The sequence below is a fragment of the Selaginella moellendorffii genome, unplaced genomic scaffold (assembly GCF_000143415.4).
Source record: "Selaginella moellendorffii unplaced genomic scaffold, v1.0 SELMOscaffold_26, whole genome shotgun sequence".
Lineage (NCBI taxonomy): Eukaryota > Viridiplantae > Streptophyta > Lycopodiopsida > Selaginellales > Selaginellaceae > Selaginella > Selaginella moellendorffii.
The window spans coordinates 1,574,375-1,597,217 of NW_003314287.1; the positions used below are offsets into that span (position 1 = coordinate 1,574,375).

At 46.7% G+C, this 22,843-nt stretch overlaps 6 protein-coding genes across 6 annotated transcripts; 4 read left to right on the forward strand and 2 right to left on the reverse strand.

The window, feature by feature from the left end:
• The first annotated feature begins 68 nt into the window (after positions 1-68).
• LOC9629080 (protein RETICULATA-RELATED 1, chloroplastic) lies at positions 69-2,327 on the forward strand. The gene is made up of 8 exons (XM_002974993.2): positions 69-505; positions 573-737; positions 790-882; positions 935-1,035; positions 1,104-1,205; positions 1,268-1,573; positions 1,638-1,817; positions 1,876-2,327. The coding sequence occupies exons 1-8, from the start codon at positions 101-103 to the stop codon at positions 2,090-2,092; spliced, it is 1,569 nt and encodes a 522-aa protein (XP_002975039.2). The 5' UTR covers positions 69-100; the 3' UTR covers positions 2,093-2,327.
• Positions 2,328-2,717: 390 nt separating this feature from the next.
• On the reverse strand, positions 2,718-5,125 carry LOC9638160 (U-box domain-containing protein 1). Its single transcript, XM_002975174.2, has one exon. It carries the CDS (start codon positions 4,955-4,957, stop codon positions 2,903-2,905), a length of 2,055 nt encoding a protein of 684 aa, XP_002975220.1. The 5' UTR covers positions 4,958-5,125; the 3' UTR covers positions 2,718-2,902.
• Positions 5,126-6,381: 1,256 nt separating this feature from the next.
• On the reverse strand, positions 6,382-7,434 carry LOC9629081. Its single transcript, XM_002975175.1, has one exon. The coding sequence runs from the start codon at positions 7,432-7,434 to the stop codon at positions 6,382-6,384; it is 1,053 nt and encodes a 350-aa protein (XP_002975221.1).
• Positions 7,435-7,528: 94 nt separating this feature from the next.
• LOC112348103 (pentatricopeptide repeat-containing protein At4g02750-like) lies at positions 7,529-8,956 on the forward strand. Its single transcript, XM_024680167.1, has 2 exons — positions 7,529-7,749; positions 7,858-8,956. The coding sequence occupies exons 1-2, from the start codon at positions 7,529-7,531 to the stop codon at positions 8,954-8,956; spliced, it is 1,320 nt and encodes a 439-aa protein (XP_024535935.1).
• Positions 8,957-20,315: 11,359 nt separating this feature from the next.
• LOC9629083 (serine/threonine-protein kinase BRI1-like 2) lies at positions 20,316-21,491 on the forward strand. The gene has a single exon (XM_024680168.1). It carries the CDS (start codon positions 20,316-20,318, stop codon positions 21,489-21,491), a length of 1,176 nt encoding a protein of 391 aa, XP_024535936.1.
• Positions 21,492-22,426, forward strand: LOC112348026 (brassinosteroid LRR receptor kinase BRL2-like). The gene has a single exon (XM_024679911.1). It carries the CDS (start codon positions 21,514-21,516, stop codon positions 22,369-22,371), a length of 858 nt encoding a protein of 285 aa, XP_024535679.1. The 5' UTR covers positions 21,492-21,513; the 3' UTR covers positions 22,372-22,426.
• The last annotated feature ends 417 nt before the right edge of the window (positions 22,427-22,843 follow it).

A 22,843-nucleotide genomic window follows, 5' to 3' on the forward strand; every position in this document is an offset into this window, starting at 1 on the left:
GACGTGGCGGCACAAGATCGCCTGGCGTGGCAAAAGCGCGCCAGCTCAGCGTATAAGACGCATATTCACGAGGGATTCTATCTCTTTGGCCAGAGGACCTATGGCGCATCCTCTACTGGCGCTATCGATTCCATCGGCGCCCGTCTCGGCTTCCTCCTCCTCCTCCTCCGACGCTCACATTCTCCACTCCACAGGTTCGTCGTCGCCGCTCCTCACAGCGTTTCAATCGCCGGCTCCATCCGGGAGGATTGCTGCTGCTCCGGGCCCTTCCAGGGTTTCGCTCGCAGGGTTTTGCCCGTGCGCTAGGCAGGGGATTAGGGTTGATGCGGCCGCTGGTGGCCGCGGCAGGGTTTCGGCATTCCTGGACAATGACGCTGTCGATCTCAATCCCTCCTCGATGGTGCCCGTGATGAGGAAGGAATTTGGTGCCTTTGGCGGTGGCGCGACGCTGGAAAAATCCAAGCTTGACCTCTCGTCCACGTCTTCGACCAAGTCCAGGCCTCAGGCAAGCGAGCTCTTTTTTATTCTTTCGTAGCTGATGAAGAAGAAAAAAATGTTGTTGTTCTTTTCAGCTAGAGGACGGTGACAATGGTGGAAACATTGGCAAAGGAAACAGGCATGGCGGTGGTGATAGCGGCGACGATGGTGGAGACGACGACGCTTATTTCGGTGATGGTGACGAAGAAGAAGATGGTGGAAACGATGGTCTCTTTGGCAAACGAATAATTGTTCCAGAGGTACGAGAGATCCTTGGAATGAGAAAGCTGACTTTGTTCTCTTCCTAAACAGATTTTCGACCGGAAAATCCTGGAGGCAGTGATGAAGGAATGGTACCGAACTATGAGTGACTTGCCTCTTGGTTTCAAGCAGGCTTTTGAGCTGGTAAGCAAAAGCTTAAATGGTCGCTCGCTCGTCTGACTGTCTGTGTCAAAAGGGATTGGTGAGCTCCGCGCAACTCGTGAGATTCTTTTCAATGAGTGCCAGGCCAACGTTCTCAAGGGCGCTCTACAGACTGTTTCCTCCATCGCTTCCAAGGTTGTAACTTACCATTTCTTTCTCTCTGAACTTTGTTTTTCTGAGCCTGTTGTCTTGGTTTTTGACAGAATGCTTGCAGATCCAAGCTGGTATCCTTACAAAATATGCTTGGAGCAACTCGCTACCATTGGTTACGGATGTTGGTGGGAGTACCAGCGTCGGGGTGAAAGGTGAGCTCGTCGCTCTTCTTCTTTTTCTGTGTATGTTTGATTGAATCAATTTTTGTGCACAGGATCAAGGACGAGTGGGATTTGGCTCTATGCAACGTCCTCACTCTCGCGGCTTGTAACTTAGCCGTTGTTTGGTCGCTCGCGCCGACAAGGTCCTACGGCTCAACCTTCAAGTACGAGTTTCAGAACGTTCTACAGAAGCTTCCCAACAACATCTTCGACAAGAGCTACTCCATGCGGAATTACAACATGGGGCAGAGGCTCTGCAGCTTTTTCTACAAGGCAGGTGTGCTTGGCTTTTTCGGTGCCTTCCTTGGAGCTGCTGGAGCGGGATTGTCAAAGGCTTGCATTACTTTGAGAAAGCAGCGGTATGGTTTCCAAGACTTTTATGTTTGGTTCTGATGTACATATCATTGGCTGGCCTGTCTGTAGTGGTGCGAGCGACGAGTCTTCGGTGCCTTTGCCTTCGGTCCAAACAAGTGCTCTCGGCTATGGTGCTTTCCTTGGCTTATCCGGAAACTTGAGATACCAGCTGGTCTACGGAGCGGAACGCGCGATGCAAGAGCATCTCAATCACCTGGGCGTTGTGATCCTTTGCAGCTCCGCTTTGAGGTACGCACAAAAGCATGGTTTGTGAGTGGAAATTCAACTTTGTTTTTTTTCTGTATAGGCTGCTGTCGATTCGCGTAGGCGATGCCAGTCGAGTAGCTCTCCTCGGTTTGGATTCCGACGCGAAGAAGGCCCGAGATGGGAAAGCGTACCGCCGGCCTTCTCTCCCGTCCATGGAGTCCCTCAAGAACGGCTTCTCCATGTCCGGTTTGCTCGATGCCAAGAAGGATATCTTCGCAAAGAGGAAAGTCAAGAGGAGAGTTATGGCCGTGCAATAGACGAGGATCCACCACCGCCGGAAGAGGTGCTACGTTTATTTCTCTTTATTTCTTACGGCCAGCTTTTTCTCATCGTCTGGCCGCCGCAAAGAACGTGAGGTGTTTTCGCTGCGCAACTCTTCTTTTTTTTTTTTTTGTGAAATAAGAGAGGTGTTCTACGTGGAATTAAATCCACCGGCCATGCAAGTGATGGAAAGTTTGGAAAGTCAAGAAAAGGAGGAAACAGTTCGATCGACGTTGGCCAGTCGGCGTTTCATGAAGTCACAGCTTTTTACGTGGAAATACGTACTTCTATTCTTTTTTGTTAAGAGTTTGCCGAATCACCAGCTCTAAGACACTACGGTCTCTGTCCTAAGCTTGAATGATGTAATCACGACTCTTTCGTGGAGTAGCGCTATAGCCGAAGAATCGGCCATAGCTGGAAGCACAGTGCCAAGTTCCCGGGAAGAATTTCACTTCACTACGAATTGGACGAAGCAACGAAACGTGTTCTTGACCACAAAAGTAAAAAGCTCGTTCGCGCGAACGTTCGCTCCGAAGGCTCAATCCAATCCAACAAGCGTGCAACAAAAAGGTGGTGGCGGCCATCGTCATGGAGCACAAGTAAACCCAAAATGTACGATCGATGGGATTGATCCACCACAACCATGGAAGACAAATAAAACTTTGACGTTATGGAGGGACCATAGCAAAGAATCTCTTTCTTTTGGTGGGGAGAAAAGAATCATCTATGTACAAATTTGTTGTTCCCCCGTGTCCACAGCTTAGAAACTTATCTTCTCGAAACTTTTCTTCCCGCAAATCGAACGCTCAATGCCGCAACTGGACGGTAGTCACGCCACTCAGCGCGGTGCTAAAGCTCCTCTCCGACCTGTGGAGGATCCTCAGCAGCGAGCTCGCCTTCCTCTTAGCTCGCGGCGTCCCAACCGTGATGAGATTGTAGAGCGCCGGGACGGTGGCCGAGATCTTGAGCAGCTGGTTGACGATGGTGTCACTGCCACTCCGGCACAGCGCCAGGAGAACCGCGGTGGAGTTCTCCTTCCCTTTGGACGATCCCATCCTCAGCAGTCCCACCAGCAGAGGAATCGCCCCTGTTCCACTTAGTGCCAGGAGTCCCTCGGAGGAGCTGGCCAGTAGAGCTAACACCGCCAGCGCGTCGTCGGTGATGTCCGCGTCCTCGGTGAGTAGCTCCACCAGCAAAGGCACCGCGCCAGCCGCGATGATCCTGCCTTTGTTGCCGTGGTACACTGCCAAGTTGAAGAGCGCGGTCGCGGCATCGCGCTTCCCCCGCGCGCTGCTCCCTTCTCGCAGCAGCGCGATGAGAGACGTGAACGTTTCGCTCTTGCTGCCGATCAGGACCTTGTACTCGTCCACCACGGACAGGCTGAACAGCGTCGCCGCGGCATTCTCTCGAGACTCCACCGTGCTGCCCGACTTGAGCACCGCCAGGATCGGATCCACTGCCCCGGCCGAGACGATGAGCTTCTTGTTGGCGTCGCAGATGGATAAGTTGAGGATGGCCGTGATGGCGTTCTCCTGCGTCTTCGCGTCCCGCGATGAAAGCAGCGGCACCAAGAACGGGATCGCTCCTGCCTCGGCGATGCAAACCCGGTTGTCCGTTCCACATTTGGCCAGCAGCCTGAGCTCGTATGCCACTTGCTTTTGGACCTCTGGCGGGCCTGACGCAAGCTTGCCAACCAGAAAAGCTGCCGTGAGCTTTGTAGCTTCCAGAGCAGCTCGTGTGCTCACGAGATTGTCCACCGAGAGCGTTGGCTTGTTGCCGCTGGCGTGGGAGTTGTATGGAACTTTGTGATCCTCGCACCACTGCCGAATCAGACTCCTCAGCGCGTGATTCGGAATCACGTTGACGTGCGCTAGCTTCTGTCCGCTCTTCGGGCACGTCGAGTGGCCCGAGTCGATCCACCTCTGGATAGATACGCGGTCGTATGTCTGGCCTGACGAGATGATCACCGGGTCTTGCATCAGCTCCAGGCTTATCGGGCATTTGAATTCGTCCGGGACGTCGGATCCGGTCGCTTGTACCGCTGCGTCGTTGCTGGCCTCCACAGTGGTGGCCTCCACTTCGAGAGTCTCTTCTATGCACACGCCGAAGAGCACGCACTTGCAGTAACGCCCAAAGCTGATCAAGTTCTTGATGCTGATGAGCGCTGCCATGTCGCCACCCGTGGACAAGCTCTCCATCTCCTCCTCCAAAAGATAGAGCTCCCTTTGGAGCTCGGAGCATGTGTCGATCTGGAGGCTCTCGAAGAAGCTCCTCACTCTGACCTCGTCGGGCGTTTCCTTGCTCTCCACTTCACTCAGCATGCCCAACACCTCGGCACGCATCTTCTCGTCGGACGCCTCGTAGATGGGCGTCGATCGCTTGGACTGCAATCTAAGCAGCTCCACCTGTTCCTTCACCTCCACGGAGATCTCCAAGAGATCAAGAGGGAGCCCGGATAGCTCCGACGCGATCTCCTGCGTGAGCTCGTAGAATTGCTCCGACACCCTTCGTGTTTGCATGAGCAACCATAGCCGGCTTCCTTCCCTGCACTCGTCAAGGAGCAATTTTGCCCTCTGGATCGTGAGATGGAGCTCCCGGAAGGCCAACACCGCGGAGGGCGGCAGCGTTGGATGGCAGTCCTTGATCTCCTCGAACAGAGGGCCGAGGAGCTTGATCCGGCGCACGATGTTGGACTGATTGCGCTGCTGGATCATCCTCGGCCGCTCGTAGAACCCGACCTCTTGCGCGAGATTATAGAGCTCCTTGACGAGGCTGAGCGCGCTGGGACTGGGAGGCGGCGGCATCAGCGCCATGACCAGTCGCCTCCTCTTGCTAAACGGCGATGGCTTCCGTTGCATCATCGATCTTGCTTTGCTTTAGAACCCTACCTCCGCGCAATCTAGAGAACCCCTGCAGCCAAATGTACCTCGATCGATCGATTCTAGCGGCTAGAACATCGATTCACTCCAGAGCAGAGCTAGCAATCTGCGCGGCAGCGCGTGTGGCGGCGGCCCTCTTCCTCTTGGGAAATATTTGAAATGGGCAAAGGAGAGAAAGCCCTCTCTATATAAATGATCCCATACGTTGAATAGAGCGGCGATTGACGGCTGGGATCCTTCCCAGCGGCGGTGGCGATTTACCGCGCCCACGTCGATCCGACGGCTGGCGCTCGCTAAGGTCGGCTATGTGCGACATGGCATGAAATTTGGGCCAGGTCCCATGCACTGTTTGCTTTACATCGCGTGGAGGGCCGGGCTTGCGAATTGTGGCCCACCTAGATTTGGCCAATTCCAACACCCCCTGGAGCGGCGTCCAAATGGTAACGTTTGGAGGCACGATCGATTAAAAATAGCATAACCCGCGCATAAACCACGTGTTGTAAGGCGTGCGCCCACGTTGTGTATGGATACGCTCGTTTAGTAGCTCGACGTGCTTAACAATGCCCCGGAATTATTTTAATGTAATGCGTGGTTAGCCACAACGTGGAAGCGTTCCATGACGGGATTATTCTAAATGTGATGCGTGGAAGCGTTGCATGACGGGATTATTTTAATATAATGCGTGGTTAGGCACTACGTGGAAGACGAGAGCGCAAACCTCCAGGAGGAAAATGGAGAAGGCCCGGACAAGCAAAGCCAGTCCAAATGCAAGAAATCTTAGTAAGCAAACAAGAGAATAGTGGAAGATGGCATTTGGGCGTGACAATTGTCGCATGGGTTGATGAACCCTAATTGGCGGCCGGCAAGTTGGCCGTCGGTGGTTTTGGTCGACGACACCGACCATGTTGGTTGAGACGTGATTTGCATCTTCTTTTTCCTTTCCGCGCAATTGACGGATTGATCTGGTGTTGTTGGATTGCACTTTTGTTTGCTGTGGCACCAAACTCAAACAGTTGACCTTGATGATCTTGAGCAAAAGTCAAAAACACGTCTGCAAGCCACAAACATTTACAGAAGCGATTGTCAAATGTCAACTGCGTGAGGCTTCGCTCCGAGGCGCACTAGACTCTAATAGCCGACTTCAACCACGGTTGAAGTCAACGTGGCGCCACCCCTGTTTCAAACGTGGGGTCAAAGAAACAGAGATTCCATTCAAGATGCTCTGATTCCCTTGCGAATGTCTGTACAAAAAACTTGGAAGACCTGTGGAGGGCAGCAGGGAATCGCAGTGATGGAGCAGCAAGAAACCACAGTGTCGATGGATTGCCACAAGTTTCTTACGAGATCCTCATTGTAGGCCCGACATTGATCCAAAGACTAGCGGAAAAAAATCGTTTGTATCGTGATCACGAAGATGTTCTGATCAACACAAGTGTCTGGAGCATTATCTGGACAAGGGCGCCGTACACAGCACTCGCGTAGTGCATGCCATCGCCCGTACACCCTCTCCCACACAAGGAGCTCACCTCCTTCACGTCCAACACCCTGAAATCCCCGCCGGGGAGCGTGAGATTGCTCCTGCCCAGCTCCTCGTCGTAGCGAGACAGCAATGGCGCAGTCATCTTCTCGCGCTTGGCCGCGGTGTTGAGAAGCCCGGGCACCAGCACCGGAAGATTCAGCCAGAACAAGTGTGGCGCGCGTAGCGATCGAGCTGCCGCCGCCAAATCTCTCAAGCTGGCGCCGTAGTCGGATGGATCCGAGACGTGCAACATGTGCCACAGCCCGGCTCCCGCGATGATCACGTCCGGAGAGCGAGAGCGCGCGCTTGATCCTGATCCATTCCCGGAATGCTGGAGCTCGAGAAGCTTGCTGGTTAAGTTGGCGGCGTATGGAGCCCAGAAGAAATCCACTCTGAGGTGCTCGTCTTCCAGGGTGTGGGAGAAGTCACTGTGGAACTTGAAGAGCTGGGATCTCAATGGCGCCGGATCCTCCAGCAGCAGCTCCAGCAGCGAGAGAAGGAAGTACCGAGCTTGGGAGTCGCCAGCCACGACAATCCACGTCCCGGACAGGAACTCGAGCGCCTCCTCCCTGTGGAGCTCTCGGAACTTGCAGGCAGAGATGGCGGCGGATCTCTTCCTCGTCCAGGCCCAGCGGATCTTCTCCTCGTCGTCGCTATCGTCGAAGAAATTGATGGCGTAGAGGGAGTGGAGGCAGCCGAGATTGGAAGAAGGCGAAGAGGAGGAGGAGAGGACGAGCGAGGAGATGGTGGAGTGGAAGGAGGAGACGAGGCGCGAGAGGGATGGCGCGTAGGGAAGAATGTGGACGGCGGCGGCGAGGATGATGAAGAAGATGGTGCTGAAGAAGAGGACCCTGTTGCGTGTGATGTGCCAGCCCGCCATGGCGAGCGGCGCGAACACCACAATGCTGGCCGCCAGCAGCCCCGCCGCTGCCATCACCATCGATACATGAAAGAATTTCACCTCCGATCCAGATCACAAGAAACCCTAGGAGGAAGAACCCTAGAACTCTAGCACAGAGAATCCCCATTGATTCATGAGTGATCTCCACGCCCAGGAGCTGATTCGATCGTGCCGGGGCCTCGCGGAAGCGGTAGCGCTGCATTCCTCGCTGTGCGATCGAGTGCATCTCGGCGTCTATCTCTCCAATCTGCTCGTCCAGATGTATGGGAAATGCGGGAGCCCCGATCGCGCGAGGACCGTCTTCGATGGAATTCGACTCAAGAATCGCTTCTCCTGGTCCTTGATGATCACGGCGTATGTGCAGAATGGATGTTTGATCCAAGCGCAAGAGCTCTTCGATCGAATGCCCGAGAGAGGCCGAACCGCGTGGAACATCATGATCTCAGCATATGCCCAAACTAGGGATCTGGAGGAAGCCCAAGAACTCTTTCAAAGGATGCCCGACAAGGATATCGTGTCGTACGGTGCCATGCTGGCGACATATGCTGAAAACGGCCAACTGGCGCGAGCCACCGAAATTTTTAGAACCGTGCCGTACAGGGACATGCTGATGTGGACGAGCATGCTGACAGGGTATGCCCAGGCTAGGCAAATGGGCTTGGCGAAGAATCTGTTTGGTGGCATGCCCGAATGGGACATGGTGAGCTGGACAGCCTTGCTGTGTGGATATTCTCAGAACAATGCCTCGGAAGACGCGTGGCAAGTATTTACGGCAATGCCGCGGAGGGATCTAGTCACCTGGAACGCGATGCTTGCAGCATATGCCCACAGCGGGAATCTTCTGGAGTTTGAGAGATGCTTTTGGAAGATGCCCGAATGGAGCATTGCTTCTTGGAACACGATGCTTGCCGCGTACTTCCAGGCCGGAGATTTGCAGCGTGCGTCTCAAATCTATGACTCGATGCCGCGACACGATTTAATCTCGTCGACTACAATGCTGGAGGTGTTTTCTCAACTGGGGCATCTGTTTTCCGCGAGGAAGCTCTTTGAGAAGATGGAGGAACGAAACTTGATCTCCTGGACAGTAATGGTGAGCGCGTATGGACGGTTGGGATTTCTTGACGACGCGAAAGCTCTGTTGGAGAGCATTCCGGAACGAAATGTGATGCCTTGTACCGCTATTCTTGCTTGTTACGCACAAAACGGGCATCTTGACAAGGCCAGGAGAGTTTTGGACGAGATGCCCGAGCATGACGTGGTGCCGTGGAATGCCATGCTAGCAGGATATAGTCAAGGTGGGAGGCGTGACCTGGCAAGCGAGCTCTTTCAAGAAATGCGGCTGCAAGGACTCAAATCCGACCAGATCTCTTTTACGTGCTTGCTTCTGGGATTTAGTCACGGCGGAAAGATGGAGGACGCTTTGAGATGCTTCCTTTCGATGCAAAGTGATGATGGATTGGAGCCAGTGTTGCAACAATACTGCTGCATGGTGGATCTCCTGGACAGGGCTGGACGAGAAAAGGATGCCAGGAATTTAACTGCGAGCATTCCCTTCAGGTAGAGTAACCGGTCACTGGCACAAGACAAAGAACGTATTCAGTGACGACATGCCAAAGCACAACTTAATCTTGTGGAATATGTTTTGTTGTCTGGGGGGCTTGGACGAAGCAAAAGAAGTTTTCGCAAGCGTCAAAGAGAATCTTCGATGCGATGCCAAACCATGGCTTGGAACCATGTTGTGTTGACTGGACTCTTCATCTGGAAGAGGCGAAGGGCCTGTTCAATCGAATGCCATGTGGTGACCTGGTCTTATCGCCGAGCATGCTACACGCAACGCGCGTACGCGGAATTAAGAAGCTAGCCGGTTCTTTGCAAGTATGCCAGAGCTAACTTATACTACGCCCATAATGCCACCTCGGGCAAGCTCTTGGATTTCGGAGTCTACCATGCTTGCGGCTTATGCAAAGTGTCGGGGATTCTTCCAGGCCAAGAGTTTGTTCAATCGATTTAGTTGTACCTACTCTTAAGACTCAACCAGAACTAAGTGAACATGACTCTTAACAATTAGAGACGATCACTCTCTTTGCCGCATCGCTGAGATGACAGTGAGGAAAAGCCACTCCTTCGTGATCTTAGTCGCGCATCTCCATTGTTTTTTTATAAAGTATTGTCAAATAATAAAGTTATTAGCTAATAAAAGATCTGACAAAATCAAAAATAAGTCCACTTAATATCCTTCACATAAATAGAAGTCAAAATAAATTTTAAAGCATAAACTATCGCCTCCATTCCAAGAAACAAGGTTTAGCTCTGGTAATCAATCGAACAGACTCTTTGCAGCAAGCATGGTGTTCCACACCACAGAGTCCTTTTTGGCCAACACAAGCTCAGGTTTTAAGACGAGAAAAAACACGAGGAGCGAGTTCCAAGTGACCATGGATTCAAATTCCCAAGAGCTTGCTTGAGGTGGCCATTCTGGGCGTAGACAAAAACCATGGCAGTTCAGTAAGCTCTGGCATATTTAAAGAACTTCTTTAATTCTGCAACACAAAAGTGTGTCGATGGATTTTAGCTTAGTACATTTTGGTGAGGTAAAAGGCCTGTTCATCAAATGCCATTTGATGTCACTCATCCACAGTGACTAAATCCCAGAAATAGAGATCTGGTCAGCTTTGAGGCCTTTCAGCCGAAAAGATGCCCATTTTGCAGGTAATATTGAATCATGGCATCACATTTTGCTCCGGATGGTCTCCAACAGGGCTTTTGTGTCATTATCAACACCCATACGCGCTCACCATTACTGGAAGTTGCATCTTCTTAAAGAATCTAAGAAAAGACCTAAAACATTGTAGTCAACAAGATTAAATTGTGCCACAGCATTACCAATTTCTGGCATGGAAGTACGTGGCTCATGTAAGAAACAATGCTTCCTTGGAAGTCTAATAGACTCAATCTGAGTATATTTACACATATTTTGCACATATAGGATAACTTATATTTGATATTTAAACACTTAATTTGAGAAAATCGTGTGGAAGAAGTTACTTTAGGAAATACCGGGAGGCGGTGGAAGGCGTGAGAGGGAAAGAAGAGGACCAATTGTGATAAGTTGCACAACTACAATTTTTTTGTCACAAACCAACCTCCCAAAGGGTGTTTTATATTTTTTGGACTATTAGTTCATGTTGGTTGGCTAAATAGTTCTGTGAATCAAAAAGTGTACAAGGTAATAAGCAATTTTTTAAAAGAAATGTCTTAAGTTTGTATAGTGGTGACACTGGTTGATACCACCCCTTGCAACACTATGTCTTACAAATTAAAGGCCAGCCCTAAACTATTTAACAAATCAGCTAGTTTAATTCCAGTTTTTGTGTCAGTTAGTAGCCTAATGCAATTCATAACAAAAAAAGACCAATATATTAATCGAGTTGAATTAAACAACTTAGAAATTGTTTAATCAACCAAAGAAAACCTTTGGAGGTTAATCCACAACAACTTGTTGGTTTTGTGACAAAAACCAACAATTTAGGTGCCCTGTAAAGGCAAATTAATCTTGGAGAAAAATATCTGGCAAGCTTTTTATAGAACACGTCAGTGGAAAGCTTGTTATAAGCGACAAAGGATCAAGTGAAAGCTATATCTTTTCACATTGACCGAGATTCCAGTTTTTGTGAAGAAGTCTATAGTCCAAAGTGATGCGATGCATGGAAAATATGGATTCACCAATAACAATCTTGCATAGGTGCCTCTTTTGACTACTGGACTGTCTCTCACAATCACAACGAATTCGAATGGAGGTGAACCAGATCGGTAATGTACTGAGATCAAAGAATCTAACAGGATCTTTGATCTCAGCCATTGGGAGAAAAAGGTTCGTTCCCTTATATATAACTCTTGCGGAAAGGAAAGTTATGTTAGGTCATTTCGTCCGTGATTAATCGCTGTCAAAAAGACTGCTGGCGCTGAAAGGATTGTATCTGGTTTAGGGTTTAGGGTTAAAGAATTAAAGTGAATGATTTTCGGAGACAAGGGACGAGCGCACAAAGAGTCGCGTGATTCGCCTCCAGGAACTTGACAATGCAGTAAAACAGTGTCTTTTGTCAGACTTTATTGGTGGCGGTGGTGGTCGGGTCTTGGATCTGGCTTGCGGTAGAGGAGGCGACATCTTCAAGCTGGATGGACTAGGAGTGCACAAATATTTGGGGGTGGACTTCTCCATGAAAAAATCAGGGAGGCCGAGGCGAGAGCTCAAGCCCTAAGAGCTATGACAGCCAAGTTTGTGGAGTACGATTGTTTCTCGTCACGTTTGCCTCAAGATGTCACAGCGGAGGGACCGTATGACGCTTGCAGCTGCCAGCGTGCAATACATTATGCATCCAACGAGGCTACTGCACGTACAGCCCTGTACAACATCTCGTCCTCGCTAAAGCGGGGCGGATGGCTTGTAGGCACCACCGTGGACTCGCGGGTGGTTTTGGACAAGCTAAGGAGGGGTGTCCAACAGTGTACAGCTTGAAGAAACCCGTGAACAAAGAGCTGGTGTTTGGCAACGAATACGACTTGGTAATTCTTGCAAATTCTTGGTAATTGGCATGCATGACCAGCTCCAGACCATACTCCCTTGCAAGCTTCTCCCACGCATCAAAAAACACAATGTACTCAGGGCAGTCATTGACCGCGCCCTCCAGTGCTGGCAAGCACAGGCTGGGCAGGAAGGTTGGCGGGCTCACAGCCACGAAGGCAGAGGATTTCCCCCTGTATTGCGTCTTTGCTTTCCAAAAGCTCCCCTGTATGAGCAAGAACAAACGAAACTAATTTGGTGAAATGAATGTATAAAAGCCTCTCAATCAAATCTTGTTGTTTGCAAAAGGCAGCGCTCCCTACTTTCAAAGTCCCACTTCTTGGAAGCTTGCCTCCATTCCATAGCATCTTCATAAAAGGCACGTCGAATTGTCTTAACAATGCAGCAAAGTGCTTTAAATTCAAAGTCCACGACCATCAGCCTTGGAAGAACCTAATGGTTGAAATGAAGCTGATTGATGATTTAAATTGATGGAAAAATGAAAACTAAAGTACATGTGTGCAGGTTACAGTGCAAGATGCTAGCACATAAGGTTTCAGCCTCTGCAAGTCAAAAGAGCACAGAACACAGATTGTTTTCCTCGTGATCTATGTTGTTCTCTGATCACTCGCAGCCGCTTGACACCAGCAGCTCAGATTGCTGAAACAACCACAATCCAAGACATTTGGTGACAAAAGAGGGTATAGCCTCTTACCAGGAGAGCTACGTCGAGAGTAACTTGTAGGTGAGACGATCAGCTTGGCAAAATCGAGACTCGTACGGCATGTCGTCCACCCCCAGATCACCGTAACACCCTCCAACACCAACTTTAGACACCGGGCACTCGCGCTCCGTCACAACTCCACCACGCAACAAGTGGAGTAGCTGGGTGGTGAGGTCGCTTCCAAAGCTGGACACCCTACCAGCAATCCCGCTGTAAACCTGGATGCTTCCGGAGTTCGACCTGGTTCTCACTCCTCGGCTCGAGCCTCAACCCGTCCAACTCCAATTCCATCACCTTGGAGCCATCGTAGAGCGTCGATCGCCTCGCCGCGTCCTCGTGGATGGAACAAGGAAGCTGGAGACTCCACTCTCACAGGCAGGCAGTCGAGAGCAGAGAAGAGGAGGAGATGGTCCTGCTCAAACACAAGAATCCCCGTGTCGTCGAGTGCGACTAGCTCTGGCACGCGAGTCGACCCTGTCTCCTGTCCGTGGCAGAAGCTCCACCTCCTGTCGGCTGCGTCCCAGGCAAAGAGCTCGAAGCTACCGGTGCACACGTACCCGGCAACCAAGGAGCCACAGAGCACAGCCAAGCACTTCACCTCCCCATTCTCTCGCTGCTCGCAGGGAAGCTCGCCCATATAAGGTGCCAGTGGCTCGCCCGGATCACATCAGGCACGTGGACAGCGCGACACAGAAGTAGAGGGAGCCAGCGCTAGAAAATACCCCGAATCTCAACTCCCACACAGTGTTGTCAGCGAAAGAGAGAGCTCTCACACCGGACAGTCGCGAGAATGGGGGAAGCTCGAACCACTCGTCACAGTAGCCACAACGTGTGTACGCACTCCATGAACCATAAGAACCACGCAATCCACTGGAATGGTGGAAGCATCAAACTGTGTCATAAATTGCTCCCAAGCTCTTGATACTAGCCACAAGTGTTCTAATGTTACTTTTGGAGATAGATTATGTTTTTTAATGCTTGGCAAAAGATGGTTTTTTTTATTGCTCATAAGGTTATACAATTAAGAGCCATTTATAGTGCCATGACTGCCTTTTCATTATAGAGTTCCTAGTTAGCTTTATTATGTTATGGTAATTTCATTGTTCTCAACTAAATTGACTTTTGCCATAATAGCAAGTTACTTGATAGGCTTTAGAATAATTTCATTATTCTCAAGTTGATTGGCTTTCGTTGTAATAGTTAATTGTTTGATACTTTGTATGAACCTTGATGGTAAGTTGGTGAAGTATCTAATTCATTATGTGATTGTGAGCATAATTTTTTTCCATTAAGAGTATAATTTTTAAATTGGCATGGAATGCATAAATAAATTTTTTTGTCTCCTTGTTAATATGAGAAAAATTTTAAGTAGCAAACTACATATCTATATAAAAAAAATTATAAAAGTTAAAATATTAATTCACTTATGAACTTTGTTTTCATTGAAAGTACATCCATGGCACCTGTGGTAAAATGTAGGTCCTCTCAAACTTTGAGGGTAGACCTGGAAGAAGTTAACTCCCCTTCATATCGAAACAAAAAAATATAAATTTAAAGGGGATGTTATGTTGTAAATTTTAAAAGTTTACATTTTAAAAATTTTTAATTGTTATGACGAAATGTATTTATCTCAATTTTTTCTTTGGCTTATTTAAACTAGTCTATAACTTATAAAAAAAACCATAAAATTTAATTATATAAATTCCAATATAAATTTTTATGTACTTATAACAATCAATTTAATTTTTTTAATGTTATTTTAGATCTTTTTTATCTTTCTACTTAGTGTGTGCTAATTTATCCTTGATAGCATAAGAATGCACTTTCAATATTAAATTAAAACTATGCAATCTTCATGATTTTGGTAAGTATGGTCATATTAGGTTTTAAGTGAATACACATTATAGTTATTATTGATAAAGGGTTTTTCTACTTTGCTCGGTGTTAAAATGTAAAATTATTTTTACTTTACTTGGTGTTAAAATGTAAATCCCTCAGTGTAGATGATAATAAACGTCGAACTCTCACCCAACTCATTATGCCAAAAAGTAGAAGTTAAGAAACCCTTCATTGAATCACTCTCATACATTTCAACAATTAGATTTTACGAAATGCTTATTTAAACAAAAAATCTTTCTCCCACATATTGATGTTAAATGTTTATTTTAATAAAAAATGAAGATTCAAAATTGATGGTATATTGGTGAATGAGGGTTGTGCATTTTCCCTCCCCAAGACTTTATAATTAAGTTAACTTTGATAAGAGTGCATGGAGATTGATTATTTGATTTATAATATGTTATTATTTTATAAATTTATTGTGGGTAGCTGCATAATAGCCATAAAAAGTTAGATAAACAAAAGATTTAATCTATGTTTTAATTGGAGACTTTTGATCATAAATTTGCAAATTTTTTAATTGTTTTATTTTTGATTTTGTATGTTTATTTTAAGCTCTCACATTACTAAAAATAAGTGGTTCTAATTGTTGTTAAGGAATGCTCAGATTTTCAAGAGTACTATCAAAAGGTTCATGCAACATTAGTTAATTTAGTGTTTATATTTTAAATTTGTTTTAGGTCTTTTATTATATTGGTCAATGTATGTTTAAATTATCTTCTATTACCATATATTGCTATCTATTTAGTTTTACATCATGCGGTGGAGCAAATTATAAGTAACAAAAAAATTAGGGTTTAAATCTTTTTTCAATTAGTTAATTATCTTAGAATATATTGAGGTAATCTATATACTACTCTTTGAGTTGAGTAATATTAGTTTGAATGACTTATTAGGAAATTTTTGGTTTAATTTACTCATACTATACTAAATACAATGGTGGGAAATTTTTGATTTAATTATGCTTTTAAAATTTTTAACTTATATTTATGAGGGCATGAATTTATAAGGAAGCATAATAAATTATAAATAACCAAAGAAAATAACTTAAAAGTAATTTATAAGAGTTCAAACAATAAACTACAATCCAAAACAAGAAGTTAAAATGTCATTGGGTTTAAATAGTACTAAGTTGGGTAAACTAAATTTTCTATAAAATTTAAATTTAAGAATTTATACCAATCTTTATTTTTATTGCATGTATGCAAGATGAAATAAATTTAGCAACAGTGGGTGAATGAGATTGGGTAACTTGTTATAAAGTTCAAATTTAAAAATTTATACCAATTTTCATTTTCTATGCATCTGTGCAAGAGGAGATAGAGTTAACAACAACTATATGTATACATATGACACACCTAGCCAAGACTTAGCTATGCATGTACATAATCATTACACATTATATATTTCCTTATATCTTTTCCATTTATCTCATTTTATGATTTTTTGTTTGTACCTTTTTTTTAATAATGTAAATGAGTCACATAATATGTTATATTTATGAATTTGATTTGCTAAGTTACAAAATTGAATGGTTTGCACCTTGCTCTTTACCATTTTTCTTTTATACTCTTGCATTGCTCTTTGAATCTCTTAGATGATCTTTGTGAGACAACAAATGATTGGCTTAAGAAGGAGTATCTGAATTCCTCACTTCAACCATAGAATCCATAGTCATGGGCTTCCTCCAAGGGAGAAAACATTTAGCCGGGGTGACTAATAGATTCAGCAACCAGACTATTTTCCTCCATTGTCTTCACCTAGCACTTGCCACTTTAAACTGAGATAGAGATCCTTACATCTGCCAGAGCTCTGAAAGAGAAGATCACCTCCAAGTCAAGCTCCTTCTCCAAATGTTCAATAGATAGCACATTTCTACCAAAAGGCATTGCCATCAAAGCTCGATCTGCTAAATAAGATTAGTAACTGAAACAACATGGTTGTGCTATTTTGTTCACCTTTCTTGTTACACAAGAGACTTTGAACAAGTATATCATCTCGTATAGCTGCCGCTCACTCAAGTACTAACCAACAAAAGATTGCAGCATACCATTTTATCCATGCTCTTCACCATCTGACAAAGAAGACCAAAATTACCTTGAAGAAACAGCAAGAGCTCATTTCTTTTAATCATTACTGTAAGCGCATCCATAGGACATAAAATGTAGCTCAGAGTCTCACCTATTCAGATAATTGCCAAGTGTAAGTTCCGGGAAACAGTGGGACTGGACGAGTAGGCGAACAAGTAATTGATCTCCACGGACTTGTGACAAAAACCAGTTTTCATTTTCACGGCCGGATCTCTGCCATGCCACAAAAGATACTCATATGGCAAAAGAACTCCCAGCACCTTCAGCATCTATGGTACCACCACGGAGTCAAGTAGGTTTGAAAACCGAAGTACCTGCGGCACAAGAATCAACGCGTTGCAAATTTGCACGGACAGTACCTCTGGATCATACGTATCTGGCATGAATGTTCCGTATTGTAACTTGAGAACCTGTACCTGTGGATGAAAGTAGAGTAAACAAACGCAAAAGAGCATAGAAATGGCCAGCACCTTTGCAAGAAGATAAGAAAGAGAACCCTCACATAGCGCACGAGAATCATTGGCATACCGGGCCCTGCAATCAATCAGCTGCAAACGTTTTCCAGAAGCACCGTAGAAAAACCGCAGAGCTTTATGAGCGAATAGAGAAGTCCATGTCACCGCTCCACAGGCCGACGGCAAGAGATGTTCCAGCTTATGCCGCTGACAGATACCTGTGTTGGGCAATAGAGATTTTCGACGTCCATGCCATCCGGTTGTGCTTTTGAATGTTCCCGTAAGTGCTCTTCAAATCTGTAACACCAACGTAAAGCATTCCAGGACACGACATTTCTCTCTGGCATGTGGGCAAACGTTTTCAAAGCTTTATCGATATTCCCGCAATCGGCATAAGGTGACAGCATAGAGTCCATGCCAGGCGATTTCTCTCCAGCATAGAGTCGAGCACAAGCTCAGATTGCTTGAGGCTGCTGTTTTGGGCGTACGCAGCCAACATGGCGTTTCTGACGGATGCCCTCAAACATTTCTGGGGATGTCCTGAACAAGGTGCCAAATGTAGACATTCCTGGCGAGCTTCTCGCCGTAGCAAGAGTGTCTTCTCGCGCTTGGTTGAGAAGCCCAAGCAATTGCGCTTGATCCTGATCCATTTCCAGAGTGTGGAGCTCGAGAAGCTCGGTGGTTAAGTTGGTGCTCGTCGGACGAGCCTCGTCCTCCAGGGTGTGGGAGAAGTCACTGAAGGTGCGAGAGGGATGGACTACAAAGAAGAGGACCCTGTTGCAGGTCATGTGCCAGCCGCGGCGCAAACACCACAATGCTGGCCAAGACATGAAAGACTTTCACAGATCTGGGGAGGACGAGCAACCCTGTGATTCGTGATTGATCAGGAGCTCATTTGCATCTCGGTGTCCATATCTCTCCAATTAGCTCGTCAAGATGTATGGGCTATGTGGCAGCCGCGAGGGGTGGAATTCGACCCAAGAATCGCTTCTCCTGGTCCTCAAAATGCTTGCTGCATATGCCCACATCGGGGATCTGGTAGACTTTGAGACATGCTTCTGGAAGATGCATTGCTTCTTTGAACACGATGCCTACCGCGTGAGATTGGCCAGCGTGCGCCTCAAATCCATGACTACCTCGAGCATGGTAGTCGACGAGATTAATCGTGCCGGACAGTAATTACGAGCGCGTATGGATGTTCGGGACTTGATGACGACACGAAAGCCCTGTTGAATGAGCAGAGTGTGATACCGTGATTGCATGTTACTGGCATCTACAAGGCCTCAAATCTCTTTTACGTGCTTGTTTCTGGGATTTAGTCACTGCGGAAGGATGGAAGACGCTTTAAGATGCTTCCTCTCGATGCTCGTGGAACGCTCTAAACGGGAGCAAAAGAAGTTTTCGATCGCAAACCATAGCTTAGTAACTTAGAACTCCATTTTGGCTGGGTTTGTCATCTGAAAAAGGCAAAGCCTTCTTATCTTGGAACTCGCTCCTCTGTCGTCGCAAAACAGGATGCTGTGAAATGCTGAGCTTGTGTTTGAAGAGATGGCCGAGAGACTCTGTGGTGTGACCATGCAGATGAGAGCAGGGAACGCTGCCTCTTGCAAACAACGAAGTTTAATTGAGAGGCTTTGCGCTTCTTATTCTTGCTCATACAGGGGAGCTTTTGGAAAGCAAAGACGCAATACAGGGGGAAAACCTTTGCCTCCGCGGCTGTGAGCCCGTCACCCTTCCTGCCCAGCCTGTGCTTGCCAGCAAATTCTTGGAAATTGGCAGGCATGACCAGCTCCAGACCATACTCCCTTGCAAGCTTCTCCCACGCATCAAGAAACACAAGGTACTGCAGTCAATGACCACGCCCGCCAGTGCAAAGTCGTATTCGTTGTCGTGTTGCCCACCCTCTTAAGCTTGTCCAAAACCACCCGTGGTGCCTACAAACCATCCGCCCGGCTTGAGCGACGACGAGATGTTGTACAGGGCTGTACGTGCGGTAGCCTCGTTGGATGCAGCGTAATGTATTGCAAGCTGGCAGCTGCAAGCGTCATACGGTCCCTCCGCTGTGACATCTTGAGGCAAACGTGACGAGAAACAATCGAACTCCACAAACTTGGCTGTCATAGCTCTTAGGGCTTGAGCTCGGCCTCCCTGATTCTTTCATGGAGAAGTCCACTCCCATATATTTGTGCACTCCTAGTCCATCCAGCTTATGGCCTCCGGCCAGATCCAAGACCCTCAGCTAAAATAAACATCAGCAATATCTCAAACCTAAAAGAATAATCTAAGACACAATATATAATCAAGCTATAAGCCATCAATGACTAAAGATTGTCAATCACCCCTTTATTAAAGATGCATAATTATTATTGAAAAATAATTCACTATATGGTGAATGACAAATTATTCATTATCAATCAAGAAAGACCTCTAATAAAAATAATTAACTATCCTAACGATAATCAATCATCACCAAAAATAGCAAGATGAGGAAATTAACTCAAACATCAAATCTAATGAGCTATCCATAAAAGCACAATGATAAACTAGATGATCTGTAAAATATCAGGAGCCAAAACATTTAGAGTCTTGAAAAGCCACTATAGAGACAACAATTATTGAACACTGCTCAGAGACAAAATTTACAATTGCAAAAAACATTACTAAGCCGGTGTTTAAGAAAGTTTATAAATTATAAACTGAAATAAATGAATTTCCACCATTAGATGATAAAATATACTAGAATCCCATTTAGCCCTGTGGATGGCGAGGAGGGATTGAATGCCAAGGCGTGCAGTGGCAGCACTGATGCTGCAGCCATAACATTAACCCTGCGAAATATAAAATATTTGAAACCTCATACTTGCCTGTTGCCTTGTGTCCACAAAAATATATGTATATTTTAAGAACTCACTATTATTCACAAAAATTTGTGTGGCCTATTCTCAAAATATCTTGAGAAAGGATGTTGATTTACATAGATTTTTGGCCTCTGCAGTTAGATTTCCCAACCATTTTGACTGACCACATTTATTTTTTATTGACTCCAAGTGCATATGTATATTTCCTTGGAATCAAACATTTTGACTGACCATATTCATTATTCTATTGACTCCAAGTGCACATACATATGCCAAATTGGAGGAAACCATACATAAAAAGGCAAGAAACTCAGAGTGTCTCTGCTTTGCTTCATGGGTTCAGGCATAGTGATTGTTGTTCTCGTTTTTTCCTTCATCTTCTCGTTCTCGAATGCAAAAGAGGATTCATCTGTGCTTTTGAGCTTCAAAAACTCTGTGGATGATCCATCTAAAACTCTGTCCAGCTGGAATACAAGTGTCAACTTCTGCCGGCACTGGAATGGCATAGCCTGCACGGCGAAAGGCCGCGTTTCCGTTCTTGCACTTGAGAATTTAACACTTCCGGGGTCGCTCTTGGTTTCCACAATCAACTCTTTGCCCTTCTTACTCGAGCTATCTGTCTTGGGAAGCAACTTCACTGATGCTTTGAATTCCTCCAAACAAGCCTGCTCACTTGAGTTGATCGAACTGTCGGGTAATCAAAACATGTCTTTCACGACCAATTTTGATGCTATGCTAGTCTGCAAAGGTCTAAAGATTCTCAATCTTTCAAACAATCAAATTGAGGGTAAGATTCAGGTGCCAATAGGCAGCGTTTTGGAAGTAATGGATCTCTCCAACAACTTCTTTAGTGGGGAGCTTCCCCACTTACTGTTTTCACAGTGCAAGAGATTGAGATATCTAGACCTCTCCCACAATCATCTCACCGGAGAACTCCCAGAGGATCTTTTTAAAAATTGTACTAATCTACAGCAAATCTCTCTGGCCTCCAACAGCTTCCGTGGCACGTCATTTCCCTCTATTCACTCCTTACCATCGCTAGAATTTCTCGACGCTAGCTTCAACAACTTCACAGGTCCGGTTCCTGCAATTCATGAGAACCTCAAGCATCTTAATCTTAGCTCAAACAATTTCAGCACAACCAGGGAAACCTTATGTCCATCGCTCAACTCCTCGAGGCTGGAGAGCTTGATCCTGGTCAACAACAAGCTCACCGGAAGGGTATTGGACAGCGTCATGAATTGCTCTAGCCTTAGGATGTTGGATTTGAGCTTCAATTCGTTAACAGGAGAGATTCCAAGCAGCATATGCAAACAACTTCCCAAGCTCGAGCACTTTCTCGCGTGGGTAAACAACCTCCAGGGGCAGCTTCCCCAAAACCTTGCATCGTGCAGTAACCTCACCGAGATCATCCTCACTTTCAACAATCTCAGTGGAAACATTCCACCTGAGCTGTTGTCCAGCACAAAGGGCCTCCAATGGTTATGCTTGAGTAATAGAGTTGCCTGATTCATTGGAGCACGCAAAGGAGATGCTAGTGCTTCAGCTGAGCAACAACAGCCTGCAGGGCAAACTGCCCAGCAACATGACCATGCAGACGATAGATCTCCGTGGAAACAGCTTGAGCGGGAGGATTCCAGCTTCTTTGAGTGGTTTCACAGGCACCAAATCTGCCAAATCCAACGTTGCTGGGACGAGCTTGAAGCTAGCAGCAGGGATAAAAACATGTGGTTGCATCGACAACACTTTTATCCTACAAGGAATCTCTTTGGAAGAAATGGAGAGCCTACTTTCTGCCAAGAGCGGTGGCTGCAAATGCTCCATAAGTTTCCTTCCAGCAAGCTTTTATGGTTTCTCCACCACCAGCCCTGCGTTCATCGATGTTTCATTTAACAGACTGGTGGGAGACATCCCGCGGGAGCTTGGGAGCATGCAGGACGCCAATTACCTCAGTGTTGCACATAACTTCCTGTCCGGAACAATCCCCGTGGAGCTCGGGTATCTCAAGAAAATGATAGGGATGGACTTGTCATTCAATGATCTCCAAGGAAGCATTCCAAGCTCGTTTTCGTCTCTCCAGTCCCTCACAGGGTTGAATGTGTCGCATAACAACTTGTCCGGTCCAATTCCACAGGGTGGTCAGCTTTGGACACTTGATCCGAGCAGCTATGCTGGAAATGCCGGTCTGTGTGGTTTCCCTCTAGCATCATGCATCACATCACCACCAACAGCAACGAATCGTGCTGACCATGGCGATGGCGATGGTGGATTGGGAGCAGTTCTTGCGGTGAGCTTTGCAATTGGGGTGCTGGTCTCGGTTATCTCCTGTACAATGGTAGTCACCATTGATAGTAGGAAACGCTTTGTGGAGAGAGCTTGCTATGGATGATGGACACACCGAATAAAAAAGAGAGCCCTCAGACTAAGGCCATGTTTTCTCCACACACAACCGAGCGCTCTCTTTCTCGACAAATCCATTCGCAGCAAAGAGACGAGACCCACAAAGGAAACGACCCAACACTCGTTCTCGAGCCCAGTCTCGTAAGGAGACCAAACAAATGCTCGATCAAACAAGCCAGGGCCGCCGCCAATGCGAAACCCCTCTTACCGCAACTTCATCCCTGCCGAGAAAACGAGAGCGCCCAGCCACAAATTCGGTGTGGTTAAGACAGTGGTCATCACCGGGCTGATGAAATAGATCTCAGCGAAAAGGATTTCCTCACGCTTCCAGGAGCACTGGGAAAGATAACGCAGTGAAAAAACCATCACAGATCTGCTAGTAAAAGGGGCATCTCAGAAACCAGGATTAGCAGCTGGTATACCGTGCATCTGCATCGGATCCACAGAGAGACCCATGAAAG